The 20,399-nt window shown below is 37.9% G+C and overlaps 1 protein-coding gene across 29 annotated transcripts in view; it reads left to right on the top strand.

The window, feature by feature from the left end:
- CAMK2D (calcium/calmodulin dependent protein kinase II delta) overlaps window positions 1-20,399 on the top strand; it is a 287,936-nt gene that overhangs the window by 264,148 nt on the left and 3,389 nt on the right. For 17 of the 29 annotated variants that reach the window (XM_067735228.1, XM_067735221.1, XM_067735217.1 and 14 more), the window contains 4 exons: window positions 11,533-11,608; window positions 16,333-16,427; window positions 18,328-18,556; window positions 18,983-19,029. In XM_067735228.1, the coding sequence (XP_067591329.1) occupies window positions 11,533-11,608; window positions 16,333-16,427; window positions 18,328-18,556; window positions 18,983-19,029 (447 nt within the window). Of the gene's footprint in view, window positions 1-11,532; window positions 11,609-16,332; window positions 16,428-18,327; window positions 18,561-18,982; window positions 19,030-20,399 lie in introns of those variants that run through there. The other 12 variants (XM_067735225.1, XM_067735235.1, XM_067735232.1 and 9 more) reach the window with 2 other exon arrangements.

A 20,399-nucleotide genomic window follows, 5' to 3' on the forward strand; every position in this document is an offset into this window, starting at 1 on the left:
TTATTCCTTTGATATGCATCTTAACTATCTAGGGCCAGTATCCTGGTTTTTTCCATCCTGACTTCCCCTCAGGGTGCACCGTCAGGGGTGGCTGCAGTGGCTGATGGCTTGATGGCAACAACATTCTTGTACTTTACTGAAATGGTAGGCAACCTTTTTGGTCCACATACTTTTAAATCAGTTTTCTAAGCTGAATTTAGATCAGAATATCCCAGAGCTAAAGCGGTTATATAGTGCCAGTGTGAGGTATATCACTTTAATAAAAAGCATTAGCCATGAAAACTCATTGAAGAATTTTTGGTCTGATAAGATATTTTCACCCTCCCAAATTAAGTTTTGAAAAATGTAGTAACTAATCACAGAAACGACTCCTGGTCCTAGGAGTCTTGTCACTGTTCTCTTGTCAAATGCATGGGGACATGAGAAGAGTTACAGGAATTCACATCATTTTGTGAGTGTGTGAGTGTGTGTGTGTGTGTGTGTGTGTGTGTGGTGAAAATAGGTTATTTTCCTCCAAACCTTAAGTATGTCTTGCAAGTTGTGATAACCCATTATAAATTTATCCAGACTGACTACTGCTCTGCCTTTTCAATCCATGGTCTGACATCTCAGAAGGCTATAATAATCATCAGATCATCAAAGTTAGGCATATAGGCACATATATTACATCGAGCCCTGACCTTTGGATCTACAATGCTGTAGACAAATGCATTATACAGTTGACTTATCAAGAGAGTCTATTAATTTCCCATCATTTTCCAAATTAGAAACATTCCTTAACTATAGATACGTTATTTGTTCCATTAACTTTTTTCACTAGTTCCCTAATTTACTGTTGATTGTAGATGCTCTAGTTATTTTGAACAATGTGTGGTGTGACTGGGTTCTATGACATATTTCGTGAATTGGCCTCTCTTTTTTCCACTTCACTAAACCTGATCTGCTCTTGCAGTTTCCATTCAATGATTCTGGAAGCATGGATTGGATAATGATAGACTTTGCAATGAAAGTTGCTGAAGATGAGAATTAGCTAGAAAGCATGGAATTACAATGAGAGCAGATGCTGCTGCATATTCTTGAGCAGTAGTAAGATCTGCTGTTTTATCTTGTCAGTCTCGTCAAGGGAAATTGGTCAGAATGAGATGAGTATTATTTAACACTTCGAAAGAAGTGAAATGATGTTCTTATAATTAAAATATCTGTATGATCTGTACAGTGGTGGGTGAGGAAACTGCTTAGTGTCAACCTCATTGAAGCAAACACTGGTGTGAGAAATACTGAAATGCGTTTAGGAACTTGTGTGAACCTGGAAACAAGGGGAAAAGACCTTAAAAAAAAATATGGGACTTAATAATAAATGTAGTCACAGAATAACATTTTTTAATACTCTAACTGTAGTCAGCCTGGTGCTTTCTCAAAAAAATCCAAAGACATCACACTTCAATTAATTTTGGTGTATCTTTCTGTTCGTTTTTTATTTTTGCTTTTTGCAAAATGAACAAAGATATATGACGGTTCTCTACCATGGCGGATAGCCTTCTAGGCTCCTGCATTCTTGGTCCAAGGGAGCATTCATGAATCTACCAGTTAAATTATTCAGGAAAGTAGAGTTATAAATAAACTTATCTAAGCATACAGTGGATTCTGTTTTTCATTGAAGTCAAATTTTATACTTTTTCTAAAAGGAATAGGTTACTTAAAAGAAACTAAATTAATTATAAGCTGAGCAACAGCAGTAGAAATCATTGAAAAAAATAAAAGCCTACACTCACGGCTGCACAAGATTTTAACTCTTCTCAATATTTTATACTGCCTGTCCATACTGAAGGACAGAGCATGAACAGGTTGGCATTTACTTTTGACCTGAAAGATACATGCCCTGTTTTGGCTAATATCATGTAAAATTGATTGGAGGGTTTAGTTGGAATCATTACAGTTCCAAGATTTGGGGAAAGCTGGATTTCATTCACGACAAAACAAGCCCCCCAAAAACAAGGCAAAAAATAACTTTCCAAATATTTAAAAATCCTAAGTCTCATTCTCTCTTTTCTTAGTCTGATTTTTCTTTTGAGACAGTAGTTTTAACCATCACCTTGGTTCTGCAGTGGAAGAAAGAGATACCTCTTGAGAATGCTTAGTATTTCTTTTTTCATGCAAATATATACACCTGATGCCCGGAGACTACAATTTTAATCTTAAATCTAAGAAGTTGATATGATTCTTTGAACCAGTTTATTAAAATCTTTTTTTTCCATGTCATAAACTCTTAACTGGAAGTGGAACCACACCTATCTAATTCATAAAACATCTTAATACTTAGAACACTCAATGGTATTCATAATGTCCTATTTCTAGCTTCTGCAAGTCAGCTGCAGGTGGCAGAAAAGTTACCCAATTACTTTAATGTGGATGGACTGAATTCTTTCATATCAGCAAATGTTCTGTATAACTATATATAGCTTCTTTAGACCCTGAAAGTTTTATGTAAGCCATTTTTAATGAAAATCTTTATAAATACTTTACACATCCTTTAATCTTTAAAAAAAATAGTAAATATTTTTTTCATCTTCAGATTCAGACTCATCTTAGGAATGACACAGCCATATTTTGTAACCCAGTGATATCTTCACAAACCTTTTTAAAAAATCCAAACCTATTTTCACTTACACTAAATGATCCCAATGCCAGACTTTTCTGTTCTTAAATATTTGTTAATCATTTACTGTCAGACCATAGCAATTTAACAGGACTAAGACTAGTAGTACTTCTTCCCCAATTAACAATTTACGCCTTGAAATTCAGAGTAGTTAGGTTTTTATAGAGCAAAGTACAAAGATGATTTGAATAATTTATCTTTTAAATCTTGAGGGCCTCTAGCAATTAAAAGGCTGAATATTGGTGTTATTGAACAAGTGAATTATGGATACGTGAGCTTTACAATAATTTCTTGAAAAGCAGTCTTGACTAGAAGCTTGGTAATTTCCAGGTGTTATATTTGGATAAAATATTATATAATAGAGTATTAAACCAATCAACTCCAGAAACTTCGATGACTTTGATTTTAAAAGCCAAAATAATGGAAATTACTCTCCTAAATATTAACTAATATATCAAACTAGTGAAATAAAAATAGTCACTAAGAAACAAGCTGTTAATTGCACAGGAAACTCCAAACATAGCTGAGTTGATAGGCACTTTTTTCTATAAAACTACCCAGAACATGAAAATGATCCTAATTTGTATATTTGCCTAAAATAAAAACTATTCCCAAGAGTTATTTTTGTTAATGGCAGTATGGAAAAAGATAATAAAACCATGGGATACCCAGTTTTGTGGAACTGGTGTATTAATTAATTACAACTCTGGCTCAGTAATTAAGTCATCAGTCACCTTCCCAGAGGAAGTTCAAAGACATTTAGGTAGTTTATTTAAGTTTATGATTTCAAAATATTGAATGAGGCACTATGGGCTGGAAAGGAACATAGATTAGTGAATTAAACAGCAGACAGTACCTCAGCCAGATAAATCTCCAGCCCTGGCACAGCTTCTGAATTTGCTGGATGACTTGAGTAAGTCACTTAACCTCCCTGTCCTTCAAGTCTCTGGCAGGCAGGTACCCAATAACTCTGAGAAACGTGAAAGGAGTAGTTAAATTAAATAGAGCAAAATTTTTAAGTTTATTTTATTGAAATATAGTTGATGTACAATGTTGTGTTAATTTCTGCTGTACAGCAAAGTGATTCAGTTATACATACATATACATTCTTTTTCATATTCTTTTCCATATGGTTTATTACAGGATATTGAATATAGTGCCCTGTGCTATACAGTAGGACCATGTTATTTATCCATTCTATATACAATAGTTTGCATCTGCTAATCCCAACTCCCAGTCCATTCCTCCCCACCCACCTTGGCAACCACAAGTCTGTTCTCTACATCTGCGTGTCTGTTTCTGTTTCATAGATAGGTTCGTTTGTGTCATATTTTAGATTCCACATATAAGTGACATCATATGGTATTTGTCTTTCTCTTTTTGACTTACTTTACTTGGTATGGTAATCTCTAGGTCCATCCACGTTGCTGCAAATGGCATTATTTCGTTCTTTTTGATGGCTGAGTAGTATTCCATTATACATATGTATCACATCTTTATTCATCTGTCAATTGACATTTTGGTTGTTTCCATATATTGACTATTGTGAATAGTGCTGCTATGAACATAGGGCTGCATGTATATTTTTGAATTATAGTTTTGTCCAGATATATACCCAGGAGTGTGATTGCTGAATTACATGGCAACTCTGTTTTTAGTTTTTTGAGGAATCTCCATACTGTTTTCCATAGTGGCTGTACCAATTTACATTCCCACCAACAATGTAGGAAGGTTCACTTTTCTCCACACCCTCTCCAGCATTTATTGTTTGTAGTTTTTCTGATGATGGCCATTCTGACTAGTGTGAGGTGATACCTCATTGTAGTTTTGATTTGCATTTCTCTAATGATTAGTGATGTTGAGCATACTTTCATGTGTTTGTTGGCCATCGGTTTGACTTCTTGGGAGAAATGTCTATTTAGGTCTTCTGCCCATTTTTCAATAGGGTTGGTTGTTTTTTGGTTGTTGAGTTGTATAAGCTGTTTGTATATTTTGGAAATTAATCCCTTGCTGGTCACATTATTTGCAAATATTTTCTCCTAGTCTCTAGGTTGTCTTTTTGTTTTGTTATGGTTTCTTTTGCTGTACAAAACCTTGTAAACTTGATTAGGTCCCATTTGTTTATTTTTGCTTTTATTTCTATTGCCTTGGGAGACTGACCAAAGAAAACATGGGTACGATTTATGTGAGAGAATAATAGAATAAATATTGACAAAGAGTAAATGAGTAGAATTGCTAAGCTAAGATGATACATATAAAAAAAGATAAACAACTTTTGATCACTGAATATTTTGTAACCCATAAAAGATTTTAATATTTTGTAACCCACTAAAAGATTTTAATATTCGATACTCTGCTAACATTTTAGTGAATCTCAATTTGCATGTATAAATTCAGTTTATTTCCTAACTCAAGTTCCATTGTAGGCCAACTAGTCTTCTGAATAAGTTTTATTATTAAATAGTTTCACCTCAAACTAATAAATTTAAAATCTGAACAAAGATTCAGAAAAAGCCTGAGCTCAAATAACTTGGTTCTTTCTCTCCATTCAACTCTCTTAAAAGAAATTATAAGTTTAAACATTGATAGATGTGCCTAGTTTAATCTTTCTAGACCTATACAGATTACTTCCCCATGGAAATACCGTGGCCTCATATATGGTGGTAATTCTGCTGATTTTGAGATGCGCAGGACCCATGAATGCCTTTCCAGTTAGCATAATCACAGCCAGGCTGCTACCAGACATGATCATCATCACCTCCATACTTGGCATTTATCTAATGCATTAAAATGCACAAAGAACTTTATATACATTGTCTATCCATGTATTTATGTATTCATATGTGCATGCATTGAGACATTTACTCAATACTAGGTGTTAAAAGGTAGAAAGTGGTCATGTCCTGGTCAGATCTGTGAACATCCTGTGATAATGCTATAGGAGGACCACAGTGAGATTGAATAGCTGCGTCTGGAACACTCAGGAAAGTCCATACAGAAGAGGTGACATTGGAGCAAAGTATTGAGGGAGATTTCCAGGCAGAAGACAGAGTTTCCAGGCAGAAGGAACAGCGAGAGGAAAGGCACAGAATTATCAATGAGCCAGGACTAGTTGGGAAAGAGTGAGCCCCTTGGTGTAGCTGTAGAATAGGTTATGTGGGAGCCCTGGGGGAAAAGAAGTGTCGGGAAATGAAGCTGGAAAAAAATAGAGTAGGAAAACCTTTAAAGAACAAACAAACAGGGCTTCCCTGGGGGCGCAGTGGTTGAGAGTTCGCCTGCCGATGCAGGGGACGTGGGTTCGTGCCCCGGTCCGGGAGGATCCCACATGCCGCAGAGCGGCTGGGCCTGTGAGCCATGGCCGCTTAGCCTGCGCGTCCGGAGCCTGTGCTCCGCAGCGGGAGAGGCCACAACAGTGAGAGGCCCGCGTACCGCAAAAACAAAAACAAAAAAGAACAAACCAGTGTGAGCTTTGGCTTCCAGAGAGTGGGGGAACAGCACGGTCAGCTCTGTTCTCTAGAGGGATGATTCTGCAGCAGTGAGGAGTGGAGGGGCTGGTGAGGAGAGGGTATGGGAGGAGAAGGGGGAGACCTCAGGGCAGAAGTGGTTAGGAACATCCGACAGCCAGAATCAGAGCAATGGCAATGAGCCCAGAGAGGAAGAAATGGATCTGAGAAAGATTTGGATGAATAAAGAGGAGCCGGTGATCAACTGTATGAGGAATTGAAAAGAGGCATCAAGGATTTTGGTGTAGGCAGCTGAGTAGATTACGGTGCCACCATCCAAGATGAGAAATACAACAGAAGCAGCAGATTTTGCAAGGAAGATGCTTGACGTCAATTTTGAGCACCCCAGGTGTGAAATACCAGGACAACAGGGAGTATTTAGATTGCAGTCACAAAAATGAACTTGGAGCCCAGAAAGACTTAAGGTCCGTGATAGAGATTTGGCAGTCTTCAGTAGATGGTCAAAGCCAGAGGAATAAATGAGATTACCAAGAAAAAGGGAAAGAAACGAGGAAGAGGCTGAAGACATACCCTGGGAAACAACACGGTAATTGCTAAGGATAAATTATATGACTCATGGATGATAGGATAAGAAAGCACTTGAGTTTGCTCATTCAAATATGTACTGAACATTTACTCTATGCCATGTACTATGCTAGATGCGGGTTGTAATGGTGAGGTACCTACCCCTCTGGAGTTTACAACATAATAATAGAGAAAACTGATCAAATACACACAAAGAAGTACGTAAGTACAAGTGTACCAAGTGCTTTTAAACAGCAGGTGTAGGATATGTGTGGACTTATAACACGGGGACCTCTCCTAAAATGAGACTCCAAGTAGGATTTTTTGAAGAAATAATAGGTGAGTTGAAAGCTGATAAAAGAAATGAAGGCAATAATGGGGGACACTTTCCCAAGAAGAGAGGGCAGCTCACATGAAGAGCTGCAAAGGAGGAAGCATGGTCATTTTGAATTGCTGAGAGAAGGCGCCATGGGTGGGGTGTAGAGGATAAAGCAAGGCAGCCTTTGAGTGGGGCTGGTGAGATGGACAGGGTTTAGATTATACGAGGTTTCATAGTCCCTCTTCAGATAATTTTTCTGGACAAGAAATGATGGGTGCTTGTACCGGAGTGATGGTAAGAAGAAAAGAAGTGGACTAATGTGTAAGGCCTTGAAAAGGCAAAATCAATAGGGCTTGAAGGATTGGATTCGGAGTCAGGGTGTGAGAAAGTCAAAAATGATCCCCAGGCTTCTTTCTGGCTCGTGCACCTGGGTGGATGATGCCGTTCACCTGGATGGAGGTCCCTGGAAGAGCAAATAGGTTTGTGGCAGCAGAAGTTCATATGCTCAGTTTAGGGTATGTTGGATTCCAGACGCATTAAATATCTTTAATCTCCAAACGGAGATTCCAAAATAGGCACAGACATACAGACCTGGAGGAAAAGTCTAGAAACAAGGTAACAATTTGGGAGTCATGGGATACAGACAGCAATTTAGAACACTGGTGTAGATAGAACCGTAGGGATAACAGTATATGGTAAGAGGGCCTCAGACCGAGCCTTTAAAAGGAATTGAAACGTTTCAAGTCCACATTGCAAATGAGAGTGAGATGATGAGAGCAGAGAAAAGAGAAAAAAGGGGAGTATTTCAAGATGGCAGAAAGGAGTCATCAGCAAACTCTGTGCCTTTGGGCAGTGCCTGTACTCTGTACTTCTCTGTTAACCAGAGAGGTAACATCGGTCTGCATATCTCAGAGAATTGTCCTGATGCTCAGATCTGATAATGCTTGAGAAATATTGAAATCTATCAGTTGTTTTATTACATAATCACTTTCGGTTCCCAGGGATATATTTTTTTTGGTTTTTGAGTTTTTTTTTTTTTTAAACACTGGGCCCATTCACACTCTTATCTTTCTCTTCCAGGCTTCTTTAGAACAATAAAGAGACAAAAAATATGAATTTGAACATGGCAGTGTTCTCAGTTCTTTTGCAGAATTGCATGGAAAGTAATCGCACACAGGATCTGGAGCATTTCTGCCGCTTGCTTTTCTCTCCTGCCTTTCCCCTAGGAACCTGGAAATCCCCAGAAACTACTTTGGGACCTGTGGGTATAGGCTTGAGCACCTCAATTCTATAAGTAAAACTATTTGGTAATCAGTTCCCTGTGATTAAGTGTCTAGCCATGAGGTTAGAAGCTTCTGGTACTCAGGGAACACCTTACTGGTACACTCTTCCCTCACCTTCAGGGTAATTAGTGACACCTCTCAAGCTCTCCCCACTTTGACTTCCGGAGTGGGCATTACTTGACATTCAGGAAGAGGGAAGGCCAGAGGATAGCGACCCCTCCCCCCAGAACATAGACATCCAGGCACCTTGCGCAGTGATTGTTCCTCAGCCTCACTGCTGGCGAGAGGAGATATAGCTCGCATCAAACCCTCCTTCTTCCTCTAGGTCACTGTGGCAACAGTTCCAACCACAACAGACTTCTATATACAAATGATTCATTCCCAGCCTTCTGCTTTCCTTTAAAGAGTCAGCTGTCATGTGCTACCCTGACTCACTCGAGCGCCTTTGCTCCAGGGAAATAAGCACTCTAAAGATTACTGGTTCCAGGCCCCTCCTGAGCCAAGAGAGGCACGTTGCTTTCATGATGATGCAGCACAGAAGCCTTCTGGCTACTTCCCATGTGCCGTCCTGCCAGCTACAGCACCACTGTTTCTGAAAATAAGAACTAAGAAGGCCACTTGTGTTGCTTTGATTATGCAGGACAAAAATTAAGCCAGTTGTAGGATGCAGACTGTTGAAGAGCTAATGAGTGTTTCCATAGTGGTTCAGAGTGAGACATGGCCATGTACACTGATGTTTCTAATTGGATATTATGCTTCTGAAGGAATCTAGAGACTTTCAGGAACTTCAGAAGGTGACCCAGAACTGTTCGCACTTTGTAAACTAACTCTTAGCCTAATGAAGCTCTTCAAAGGGCAGTGATCTTATGTTCATTTTTTCCTTCTTTTATTCTAAAAAATTAACATTGTTTTCTAAACTGTAGTTTTTTTTCCTATTAGCCACATAGCATCCTAAGAAATCTATTAGTTTTAAATGAGGATTTAATACGAGGAGGAAGTTTTGGTAGTCACATTTTTCTAATCTCATTTTCTGAGCTCCTCTGCACCAGTGTCCTTTATATTCCAGAATTGGGTCAGCTGTCATGCGTTTTTGCCAAATGTTCATACTGTTGACGCTACAGACAGATGAATCACTTATTGCCTAACTAAATTAAGCTAAACTGTGCCATTGGCACCATCCCTATTACAGAATTATTCCCTGCCACTACTTCTGTCAGTATGCTTTGATGTTCGGTATATTATAGCTATTCATTCATCAAATGATCATGGGCAAGAAATGTTTTAGGTGTGTATAGGAGCTAAGAAACCTTATGTTATTTTTTTTCAATATAAATGAAATTATGTAAATAACTGAATATGGAATCTAACCTGTATGGAGATTATTTTTTGACATTATCAACCTTGACATTGTTAGCAACCATTTGTGGACAAACCATATTTTATAAGGTAGTCTCATATAATCTCAGTAAAGTCAAGTTAGGTTTACAGAACATTTGTTTTTTGTTTTTTTACATCTTTATTGGAGTATAATTGCTTTACAATGGTGTGTTAGTTTCTGCTTTGTAACAAAGTGAATCAGCTCCTCCCTCTTGCGTGTCCCTTCCGCCCTCCCTATCCCTCCTATCTAGGTGATCACCAAGCACCAGGACATTTGTTTTAAATAAGGAATATCACAACCTGGATAACCTGGAGGTTTTGGTTTTTGTTTTTTTTTTTTTGTACCGATAAGTCTTTATTCATTGTATTTTCCCAAGGAAAAGAAGAGGAAGGGAAGAGGGTCAGCATGTGTGTTACAAAATGATAGCAAATGGGAAAGGAAGTACCCGGCACAGGAAAATCAACCAACAAATAAACACTGCCCAGATGGGGTCGCCAAAGCCCAAGGGGGCTCAGTCTCCTGCAGTTCAGTAATGAGGGGAATAACCTGGAGTTTTGAAAGTGAATATAAACTTTAAGTTTGTGGTTAAGAATCTGCTGAAAAAAAGATCAGATTCATTAAAAATGCAAACTGGTTGACTTTAATCAATAAGAACTAAAACCAGACTTCAGCTTTTTCTATGATGAATAGCAGCCTATCTAAGATAGATGGAAATAACTTCTTGTGATTACCCCCAGTTTATTTCCAGTGATTTAAAGTATCACAATGTTCTTTAAACAAAATTTAATTAAATTTAATTTTTAAAATATTTCATGCCTTTATTTCCTTAGTAAGAAAATACTGTTCTGAAATCAGGAAAAGGTTATCAACATCAGTTGATCAAATTCAACTTATTGAGCATCTATTTTATTAAAGACATTGGATAAAGCTTTTTCAAGGATACAAAGAAATAACATGTTCTTTGCCCACAGGGAGCTTTTAATTTAACTAGGAAGACATTACACAGTAAACCAAGTTTAGTAACAATTTAAAACAATAATTTAACTAAAGAAGTTGTCATGGTATATAGTATATGCTTAATTGCCAAATGACTAATACAAGGTAGGCTTTCCACAAAGGGAAAGAACACTTGAGGCAGATGAAGTAGGTGGGATTTGAGCCAAGCCAACTGTTAATAATTTTACCGATTATGGGCTAGAAATAGAAACAAATCATGTTTGTTGTCAGAGTTGACAGCCATATGGGGGGACTTCCATCTCCATCCACAGCATTGATTCATACCTTGTTTTTCCAATTTACAGTTTATGGAAGGCTATTTATCTAAATATGATGGCAATTACAGCGTTAGCATCCTCTTTTGTAGGGTTAGTTGAGCTGAACAATAAAAAAATGCAAATAATTAAAGTTAAATGTCTCAATGCAAGATGTCAGCTATACTGTGAAGATAGATTAAAATAACACAAAAATGTTCATAAACTCAATCATGTTGGTAAAGGTAATAAGAACTACTTTTTTAAAATATAGCCTTGACCTTCTGGGTGACTGTTGTTTTCTAACAGAGGGAGGGCAGCAGTGCTTCCCCAATGTGAACATGCTTACCTGAGGGTCCTGGTAAAATACAGATTCTGAAACTGTAGGTCTGGAGTAGGACCTGAGAATCTGTGTTTCTGCCAGGCTCCCAGAAGAGGGACCTAATGTTGATCTGTGCGCTTTGAGCAGCAAGATTGTAGAGAGGATAACACCAAGATTCTGAGAGGGATGTGTCTTAACTGGTAATACCCTGTTTAAGGAAAACAGCAGTACCATTAGAGTAACTTTATATGGCTTTTGCCCTTTATTCTCACCCAACTCTTTATCTTTGCCTTTAGCACGAAAGCAAGAGATTATCAAAGTTACTGAACAACTCATCGAAGCTATCAACAACGGGGACTTTGAAGCTTACACGTGAGTAGAGGCACATTTATTTTGCTTTCATGCATATGACAAAGTATTTTCTATATGAATGCATTCTTCAATGTACCTGACTCGTGTATATTTAACGCCAGGTTTGATACACCCGCAATAGCTTCATTCCAACGTATACATGACTCAAGTGCCTCTAGGAGAGAAATAAATGTAATTAAGATTTCAGAGAGAGAAGATGAGACTTCTGATAGGAAGATTGGGGATTTCTTTGTCAGTGCACAGAAGCCTGACCCTCTGGCACCTCCATGCGAGAGAAGGCATTCCAGGCAGAGCAATCCATGAGAGCAAACACACAAGAAACACGAAAGCACGTAAATAGTTCACTTGGCTTAAGAGACGTTTTTCCTCGCAGTTCTGCAGAGGTGATGGGACAGAGAAAGAGATTAGGAGGCAGCGTCTGGCAGCCTTTTCCCTTTCCAGCCAGCACAGCTCAACTTTATCTTCATCTCTTTTAGGGGTTTGCCTCTTAGATAAAATTTTATTTGAAGAAAGGGTTCTAATGTTAAATTTAAAGTTTACCATAGGTATTAAAGGAAGTCACTTTGATCAAATAAAAGTAAAGCTTTCAAATAGGGCGTGAAGGCTTATTGTGCAAAGAACGTGGGTCAATAAGTTAGTTATTTGAGTGGAGAAAAAAATCAGTTCTCAGCTTTCCCCTTATACCATACTAGTGAGGTCCTCTTGAATGAAAGTGTTAAATGCAGAAAAGAGTTTGATCTCTGGTTGGAAAGATCTAAGTTTAAAAGCAGGGGAAGTCAGTGAAATGAAAAAGTGAAATGATTAGGCTACCTAAATAGATGAAACTTAATATACTTTAATTTTTTTTAAAGCCAAAATAAAACAGACAAAAAAGAAACAGAAAAATATTTGTAAAACATGTCAAAAGTTAATTTAGATTGAGAAGATAAGGTTGAAAAGTGGAAAAATAGGTAAAGGAACTGAGCGATTAGCAAAAGAGGAAATATGAATGACAAGTAAACTAATGAAAGCATGTTGATGTCCACTAGTTGTGTGCAAATCTGAAGGAGGGTTTTCTGCCGATCAAATCAGCACAGATAAAAACTCCGCTGATCACCAAAGGGGCACAGATACTGCAGGACAATAGTGACTTTTCCCACCACCTGATGGAGTATAAATGGGGACAGACTTTCAGAGTGGTGGTGACAGCAGGGATTTGGGTCGCATTTATATACCAGGAAGTGTTTCCAAAGGTTCAAATCACCACTTTAACCCTATGTTCCTAGTTATAAAAATTTAGGGCTTTCCTGGTGGCGCAGTGGTTGAGGGTCTGTCTGCCGAGGCAGGGGACACAGGTTCGTGCCCCGGTCTGGGAGGATCCCATATGCCGTGGAGCGGCTGGGCCCGTGAGCCATGGCCGCTGAGCCTGCGCGTCCGGAGCCTGTGCTCCGCAACGGGAGAGGCCACAGCGGTGAGAGGCCCGCGTACCGCAAAAAAAAAAAAAAAAAATTAACATGGGATTTTGAATTTAAAACAGGGACAAAAAGTGTGAACAAAGATATTTATGGAATCAATATTCAAAATAGTGAAAAATTATAAACAGTTTATATGTCCAACATTATGGTAACATTAATCTGTGGTGTGTTTGGAACCGTGGATACTTATGCAGAATTTCTAGCGATCTGGCAAAACGCTTATGAGTATTCACTGAAGATAAAGCAGGATATAAACGTGTGTGTACATAATTATTCCAACTACATAAGAGAAAATATAAAAACAGAATGAAATATGACAAATTGGTTTTTAAAAGGAAAAAAGATATTGCCTCTGGGAGATGAAACTGTGTTTTTTATTTCCTGCTTCTTTCCAAGTTTTGTATAATAAGAAGATATTTTTTATCATCAGTTACAAATAGCTAGCCAAATATAAAATATGGAAGAGAGTAACTGAATATAAGAACTAAATTAAATCCAGGACTGCTTCTTATAAATTAATGTGTGTGCAAATACATACAAACATAAGTATATACATATATATGTATTTGTGTTTATCAATTCTTTAACAGGACCTAATAAAAGTATACTTAGAATGAAAGAAATAGTAAGAAATGGAGTTTAAAAGAACACTGTTTGTTGTCAGAGAATTAAACAGTTGAACAGTTGTTAAAGAGCTGTTTAGAATTCTGTGCCGTAAGACCTCTTCCCTTTTATTCTTTTTGCTGATATAACTTTGTTAGACCCAATATGATTCTTCAAATATAATATACTTAGGATAAAAATCTTTTGGAATAACATTCCCCTGCGGATTGGTAGAGTGTGTTTTGTTGGTGTTGTTAGCCAGGAAAAAGTGGCAAAATATAGCGTTTCCTATATTCTGACACTTTAAAATAGGGTATTTTAAATAATGCAATTCCTTGGAATCACATCAGTTTACGAATTCCTTTGCCTGTAATCTGGCTTGATTTTGTACACTCAGACCCAGGGGTAATCCAAGAGGACCTTGCATTTGGGAGCTTTTTGCATGGTAGAATGTATTGGTACAGCCCTGTCAGCTGGTCCTTAGAACACCTGTTCAGAGCATACACACCCACAGGTCAAGTGGCAGCTTTGTGAATCTTTCATTAATCCAAAGCCTGTGATAGGAGAGAGATACATACATACATTACTTACATAGAAGAAACATATGAGAGAGAGAAAGAACACATGAACAAGTTTTCAAGTATTTTGACTCAATGGCTAGGTAAAAAGGTCCATCATAGTACAGTGATTCTCAGGTGACTTTTTTTTTTTTTTTTGATGTTGGGGATAGGAGTTAATTAATTAATTAATTTATTTTTGCTGTGTTGGGTCTTCGTTTCTGTGTGAGGGCTTTCTCTAGTTTTGGCAAGCGGGGGGCCACTCTTCATCGCGGTGCACGGGCCTCTCACTATCGCGGACTCTCTTGTGGAGCGCAGGCTCCATCGCGGTGCACGGGCCTCTCACTATCGCGGACTCTCTTGTTGTGGAGCACAGGCTCCAGACGCGCAGGCTCAGTAGTTGTGGCTCACGGGCCTAGTTGCTCCGCAGCATGTGGGATCCTCCCAGACCAGGGCTTGAACCCGTGTCCCCTGCATTAGCAGGCAGATTCTCAACCGCTGTGCCACCAGGGAAGCCCCTCTCAGGTGATTTTGGTGCTGATATAAAGTAGTAAAAAATTTTGATTCACTAATGTTGACAACCAAAAGTCATATTTATAGATAAAGTGATAGCCCCTGGCAGAATAAAGTCCTGTTACCATGGGAACACTGTTTTTCCCATTTTACTACTTAGAAAGAGATTATGTATATTTAACTTTGAGCTTTAATACCTGCCCCCCAGGAAGTCTGAGGCAAAGTTTAAAATCCCCGCCCACACCCACCCCACCCGCAACTAAGGCTTTCTTTACCACAACGAATAACCACTGTGATTTTTTACTTTAAAAGTAAAGTATTCTTAAAAAAAAATCAGTTCCAAAATTCTGTGAACCATACGTTCAAGAACCATAATGAGTGAGCCTTTTGAAACTTGCATTTCTGTTGAACAGTTAAAACATTTTTCCTCCCAAATGGGCAATTTCCATACGAAATTAGATGTAGCCCCACCAAATTAATAAATGATCCAAAATCTTTCAGTACGTATTCCTTTTATCTAACTTTGTGAACTACTAATTCTTCAAATCCAGATTTTACGGCACCTTCTGTGAGAAGCCTAAGCTGATCACCACAGGCCCAAGGAAATATTTTCTCCTCTGTTTCCACGGGACTTATAAACATGCCCAGACCCAGTGCTCACCATATCAAGCAACTACCCATCATTCCCCAACCATACTCTGCCATTGTACTTGCTGCCCTCCTCTGCCTACCCCCTTCCGCACACCTGGAAAACTCCTACTCATTCCAGAAAGCCCAGCTCAACTTTCCTTTCTCACATATATGTCATCTGGTTTTTGAGCACTTCGTATTTATTTCCATTCCATTATTAATTGTTGTGTTATAATTGTTTCAAAGAATATCTGCTACATAGTAGGTGTTTTAACAATTCTTCATTGAATAAATAAAATTTTCCAAGAAAGCCCATTGGCTTTCTCTGAATATTTAAAATAGTATATGTTTTTCTTGAATTACATTTCTAGGATTAAAAAGAAAACTAATGTGCATTTGAATCTCTCATTAATTTTATTTTAAGTTAATTAAGCTTGTTAATTAAAGGTTACTTAAGTCTGTCAGACATTGCCAGAAAGTGTAGGATGTGACACCTGCCTTCAAATCAATCATATATACGTTTGATATGAATGTAGATGATGTCAAAAATTATTCCGAAAGTATTTAATTTCAGAGCCAAAGTTGATTTTATAGGACTTGGAGGGTAGCTTGGACTTGGAGAGCATTTAAAAAATAATAAACTTATAACAACTAAAAAACTAGGGAATTAGAAAAACTGGGGAAAGCCTAGAGAGTTCACCTTGGAAATTGAAAAGTAGGCATTTTAAAAAAGGAAACTTCCTAAAGTGTGATAGATTACCGCCTGCTGGAGCTGGTTTTATTGTCTCGCCCCTGTCTGAGGTCTCTGCAATATTCCTTTTTAGGGTCTGCTCCTCAAACCGCCTTGCCAAGCCCTGTGATAGAAATTTTATATTTTTAAAAAAACTCCTTCATTGGCTGATAAATAAGAATAGATATTGTGAAACAACGAAATACATTAACTCATTTATTATTTTTTTTCCTACAGGAAAATCTGTGACCCAGGCCTTACTGCTTTTGAACCTGAAGCTTTGGGTAATTTAGTGGAAGGGATGGACTTTCATCGATTCTACTTTGAGAATGGTACATTTATTCTAAATTTAATATCATGCCTTTTCCAAATTCTCTTTGAATTTCTCCCAAATTTACAGATTCTTTGGCTCTTTGCTGCAATGAGAGTTTTTACCTTAGTCCAGCATTTTGCATCGTATTTTTATATTTTTGTATTTGAAATTGAAAAACATGACAGCCTTAAAGAGTTTTATGTTTTGAAAAGTATGTTTATATAAAAAAGTGATGTTGATTGAATATACCCCATAGAAGTCCCAGTGAATGTATAATATAAGCTGTGAAATGAGTGACCAAAAATTGTTGAGTTTTTCATAAAACATTGTTTTATGAAAATGGTTTTCATAAAACATTGTTTGTATATGAAAAGATAAAAAAAACACAGCATGCCAGAATATTTGACACAGAGGAGGGCTTTCAAGCATAATTAATGCTCCTTTTCAAGGTAAAATATAAATGAAGATGAGTAATCAGATAAATATTTCAGTTCCAATTACAAGAATTGTAATGGTCTCAGAGGAAAGAGAAAGTGACAAAAGAAACTCCTGCAGAATTCCTTCAGGTCACCAAGAAAAGTGTAGACCAGAAGTTTCTTTTATGCTCCTTTCCCTCACACATAACGACATTAGGTATCATGCAGGGAGGGAATTCACCTTTTGCAGTGAGATTTTGATGAATTAAAGAGGAATTGTAGTAATGATTAGAATAATCAAGCTCACGTCCAGTAATTATAAGCACTGAAAATGTCTGCCTTGGCATGGATTTTTACATTTAATGAATTGCTTTGTCTTATGTGCACTAGACATTTGCAAGCAAAGATAATTATGTGGTAAACTGGCCTTAACAAAGCTTCAGTAAATGTTCTCCTGTTCTCTCTGTTCCATCCCGCACTGTGACTGACAGCATCTCATAATGTTTTTCTTCAGTTGACTCTCGATTGACACCATCTCACCTGTAGTAAAAGGATAATTAACCCAATAATATTTTAACTTACCTCAACATAACACTGTACATCATTATTTTCCATAAATACATATTCTTCATAATGGGATATTCTTTTTTACATGACTGTAGCACTAAGTAATTTATTCAGATCTTTTCTGAAAATGGAGGACGTGTTTGGTTAATAGGTAAAACAGTTCTACCTGTTTTAGTGATCTAAGAGAGTAGCATCATCAATCAATTATCTGCACTAAATCTTCATATCTCAGTCATTGAATAACTAGAATAAATAGCTATTGTCAAAACAACAAAGGCTGGAGCCTAGTGAGGGCTGCTCAACCAAAGAAAAGAGCTAGAGAATCAGAATCAGGCTATATGGCCAACACGAAATTTTGGGTTTTTACTGGATAACCACAGCTGGACTAACATAGAATGGACGCTACTAAATAAAGGAGCCACAGGATGAGATGGGGAAACAGAGTCACACTATGGCCAGCCTGTTTAGGAGACAGCAGTCTCCATGCTTGATATGTTCCCCTTGTCCCATGTACTTCACCAACTAACAAAAAAAATGAACAAGCCCACAGGATACCCTGTCAACTGCCCCAGTGGTTCCTTCATTGGAAAGACAGGAACTGCTCCGTGTACCTGGGCCAGCCCTTCTCCATCTCTATTCATATTATGGCTTGTTCCTAACCACTTCCCAATATAAATATGTCTCTCCAGCTTTCTCAAAGTTTTCAGAGTGGCATACAATTTAACTACAAAGGGAGTCAAAGAAAATAATGACTGTATTTACTTCTGCTCTCTTTTTCTTTATACTTTGCACAGTACAGGCATTCAATTAATGCAGAGAACTAATAGTTGAATGAATGAATGGCATTCTATTTATTGGTCCCAACTGAAGTTATTATTGGTTTTGGTTTACTTTACATAGAAACTAAATTCTCTTTTCCATGTTGTTCTCTTTCAGCTTTGTCCAAAAGCAATAAACCAATCCACACTATTATCCTGAACCCCCATGTACATCTGGTAGGCGATGATGCTGCCTGCATAGCATACATTAGGCTCACACAGTACATGGATGGCAGCGGAATGCCAAAAACAATGCAGTCAGAAGAGACACGTGTGTGGCACCGCCGGGATGGAAAGTGGCAGAATGTTCATTTTCATCGCTCGGGGTCGCGAACAGTACCCATCAAGTAAATATTTCCAGGCTGTCAGCTTCTTTGTTAATATACCCCTGGTCACCGTCTTTTACTTATTCCATTGTTAATAGCATGGCATCTGTTATTTAATGCTAGTGGTCATTTAGTGGTCAGTTACACTGGTGGGAATTAATGTTTCATGAGAAGCAGTCTATAATTCTCCAGAAAGATCAATCAGACTAGCCTTTTGTGGGTTGAAACTTGCCCTAGAAAGTACACAATAGTTTTAGATAGGAATTAGAGGATACCCTATTATGCTGATTTCTCTTATGGTTAAATCAGGGAGAATTCATGTAATAAGGTAAACTATTTATGACTTCATTGTCACAATTGGCAGAGGAAGGGGAAAAATTAGGGGGAAAAGTTTCTAAAATGACCAATACAGTTGACCCTCCTTATCCATGGTTTCCTTACACACAGATTCAACCAGCCTGAGATCAAAAATTTTCAGGGGTGGAGAAATTCCAGTAAGTTTCAAAAAGCACAACTTAAATGTGTCTTGCAGGGAACTATTTACATAGCATTTACATTGTGTTAGGTATTCTAAGTAAACTAGAGGTTATTTAAAGTATATGGGAGGATGTGTGTAGGTTATATGAAATACTGTGCCATTTTAATAAGAAACTTGAGCATCTGCAAATTTTGATATCCTCGGCGGTTCTGAAACCAATCCCCTCCCCCCCAGATACTGTGGGGAGACTGTATAATATCAGGAGCTTCATTTCACAGGTTTTCTTCTACTGGTGCTCAATTATGAGAAATGTATGAAATACAGCATTTAAGGTGCAAGTATTAGGTATTTCAGCATCTTTCTCACTACACCACTCTACCTCAGATGCCATGTTTGCTCTTCCAATCAATAATTAGACATATTTATTGCACATCACAAAGGTGCAGGTAAAATGTGCCAGGTAAAATGCAAGGTGAACGGTGTTGCCCTTAGGAACTTATATTCTAGTTTAGAGAGCAACTTATCACCAATACCAAAGAAAAAACAAAGTTTATAATCAACTTCAGTGTAGAAGGGAATGAATGACTAATGTAGCAAACTGTTTATAACAGTTTGGAAGTATACTGTGTATAAAAGAATTTTGAACAAGGTCTTAAGTGAGGAGTGGAATTTGGAGAAATGGAAGGATAGAAAGAACAAAAGGAAGATAGTCCAAGTTCAAGGAGCATCATGAGGAAAAGCACAGGGTCAGACGTTAGCTTCCTGTGGTAGAGGATTGTCAGTAAGGAAGGCTGGCTCCAGCTCGAGTCAAGGGGAATCATGGGGGTTGAGGTTGCCTCAGTAAAGTGGGGTGAGATGAGAACAAGAAGGGGTGTTGAGGTTGCGTCAGTAAAGTGGGGTGAGATGAGAACAAGAAGGGGTGTTCAGAATCAGTAGAAGCTCGGCCAGCTGCTGATCTCATTCCAGATTCTCTCACCAGGATTACCTGGTAATATCTGGGAGGCATGGGATGGGGAATCAAGGCCACACAAACAGCCATTCAACTCACTCCGGAGAATCCATCAAAATGTCTTAGTTTAATAATGTCCCACCACAGTGGTTTTCAATGGCCTTCTCTATAGCCTTATTATGTATCACTGTTGGATTTGTAAAAAGTGGGTCAGTAAGGGGAAAAAAAAAATAGGTTGAAATTCACTCCAAAAAAAAAAAAAAAAGCTAAGTAATTAAGAGAAAGACAAAAGGAATGTAACGATAATGAAGACACCTGTTTTTGTGCATTTCTGGGTTTTTTACCCCAAAGAGGTACAGCACCAATTTCCAGTTAATACAGAAGGGATTACATTCATTCAGTACTAGAAGGTTAGGCTTTTCTGCAATTCCCTAAAG

This window comes from Pseudorca crassidens, chromosome 4, assembly GCF_039906515.1.
Source record: "Pseudorca crassidens isolate mPseCra1 chromosome 4, mPseCra1.hap1, whole genome shotgun sequence".
In the NCBI taxonomy this organism is placed as follows: domain Eukaryota; kingdom Metazoa; phylum Chordata; class Mammalia; order Artiodactyla; family Delphinidae; genus Pseudorca; species Pseudorca crassidens.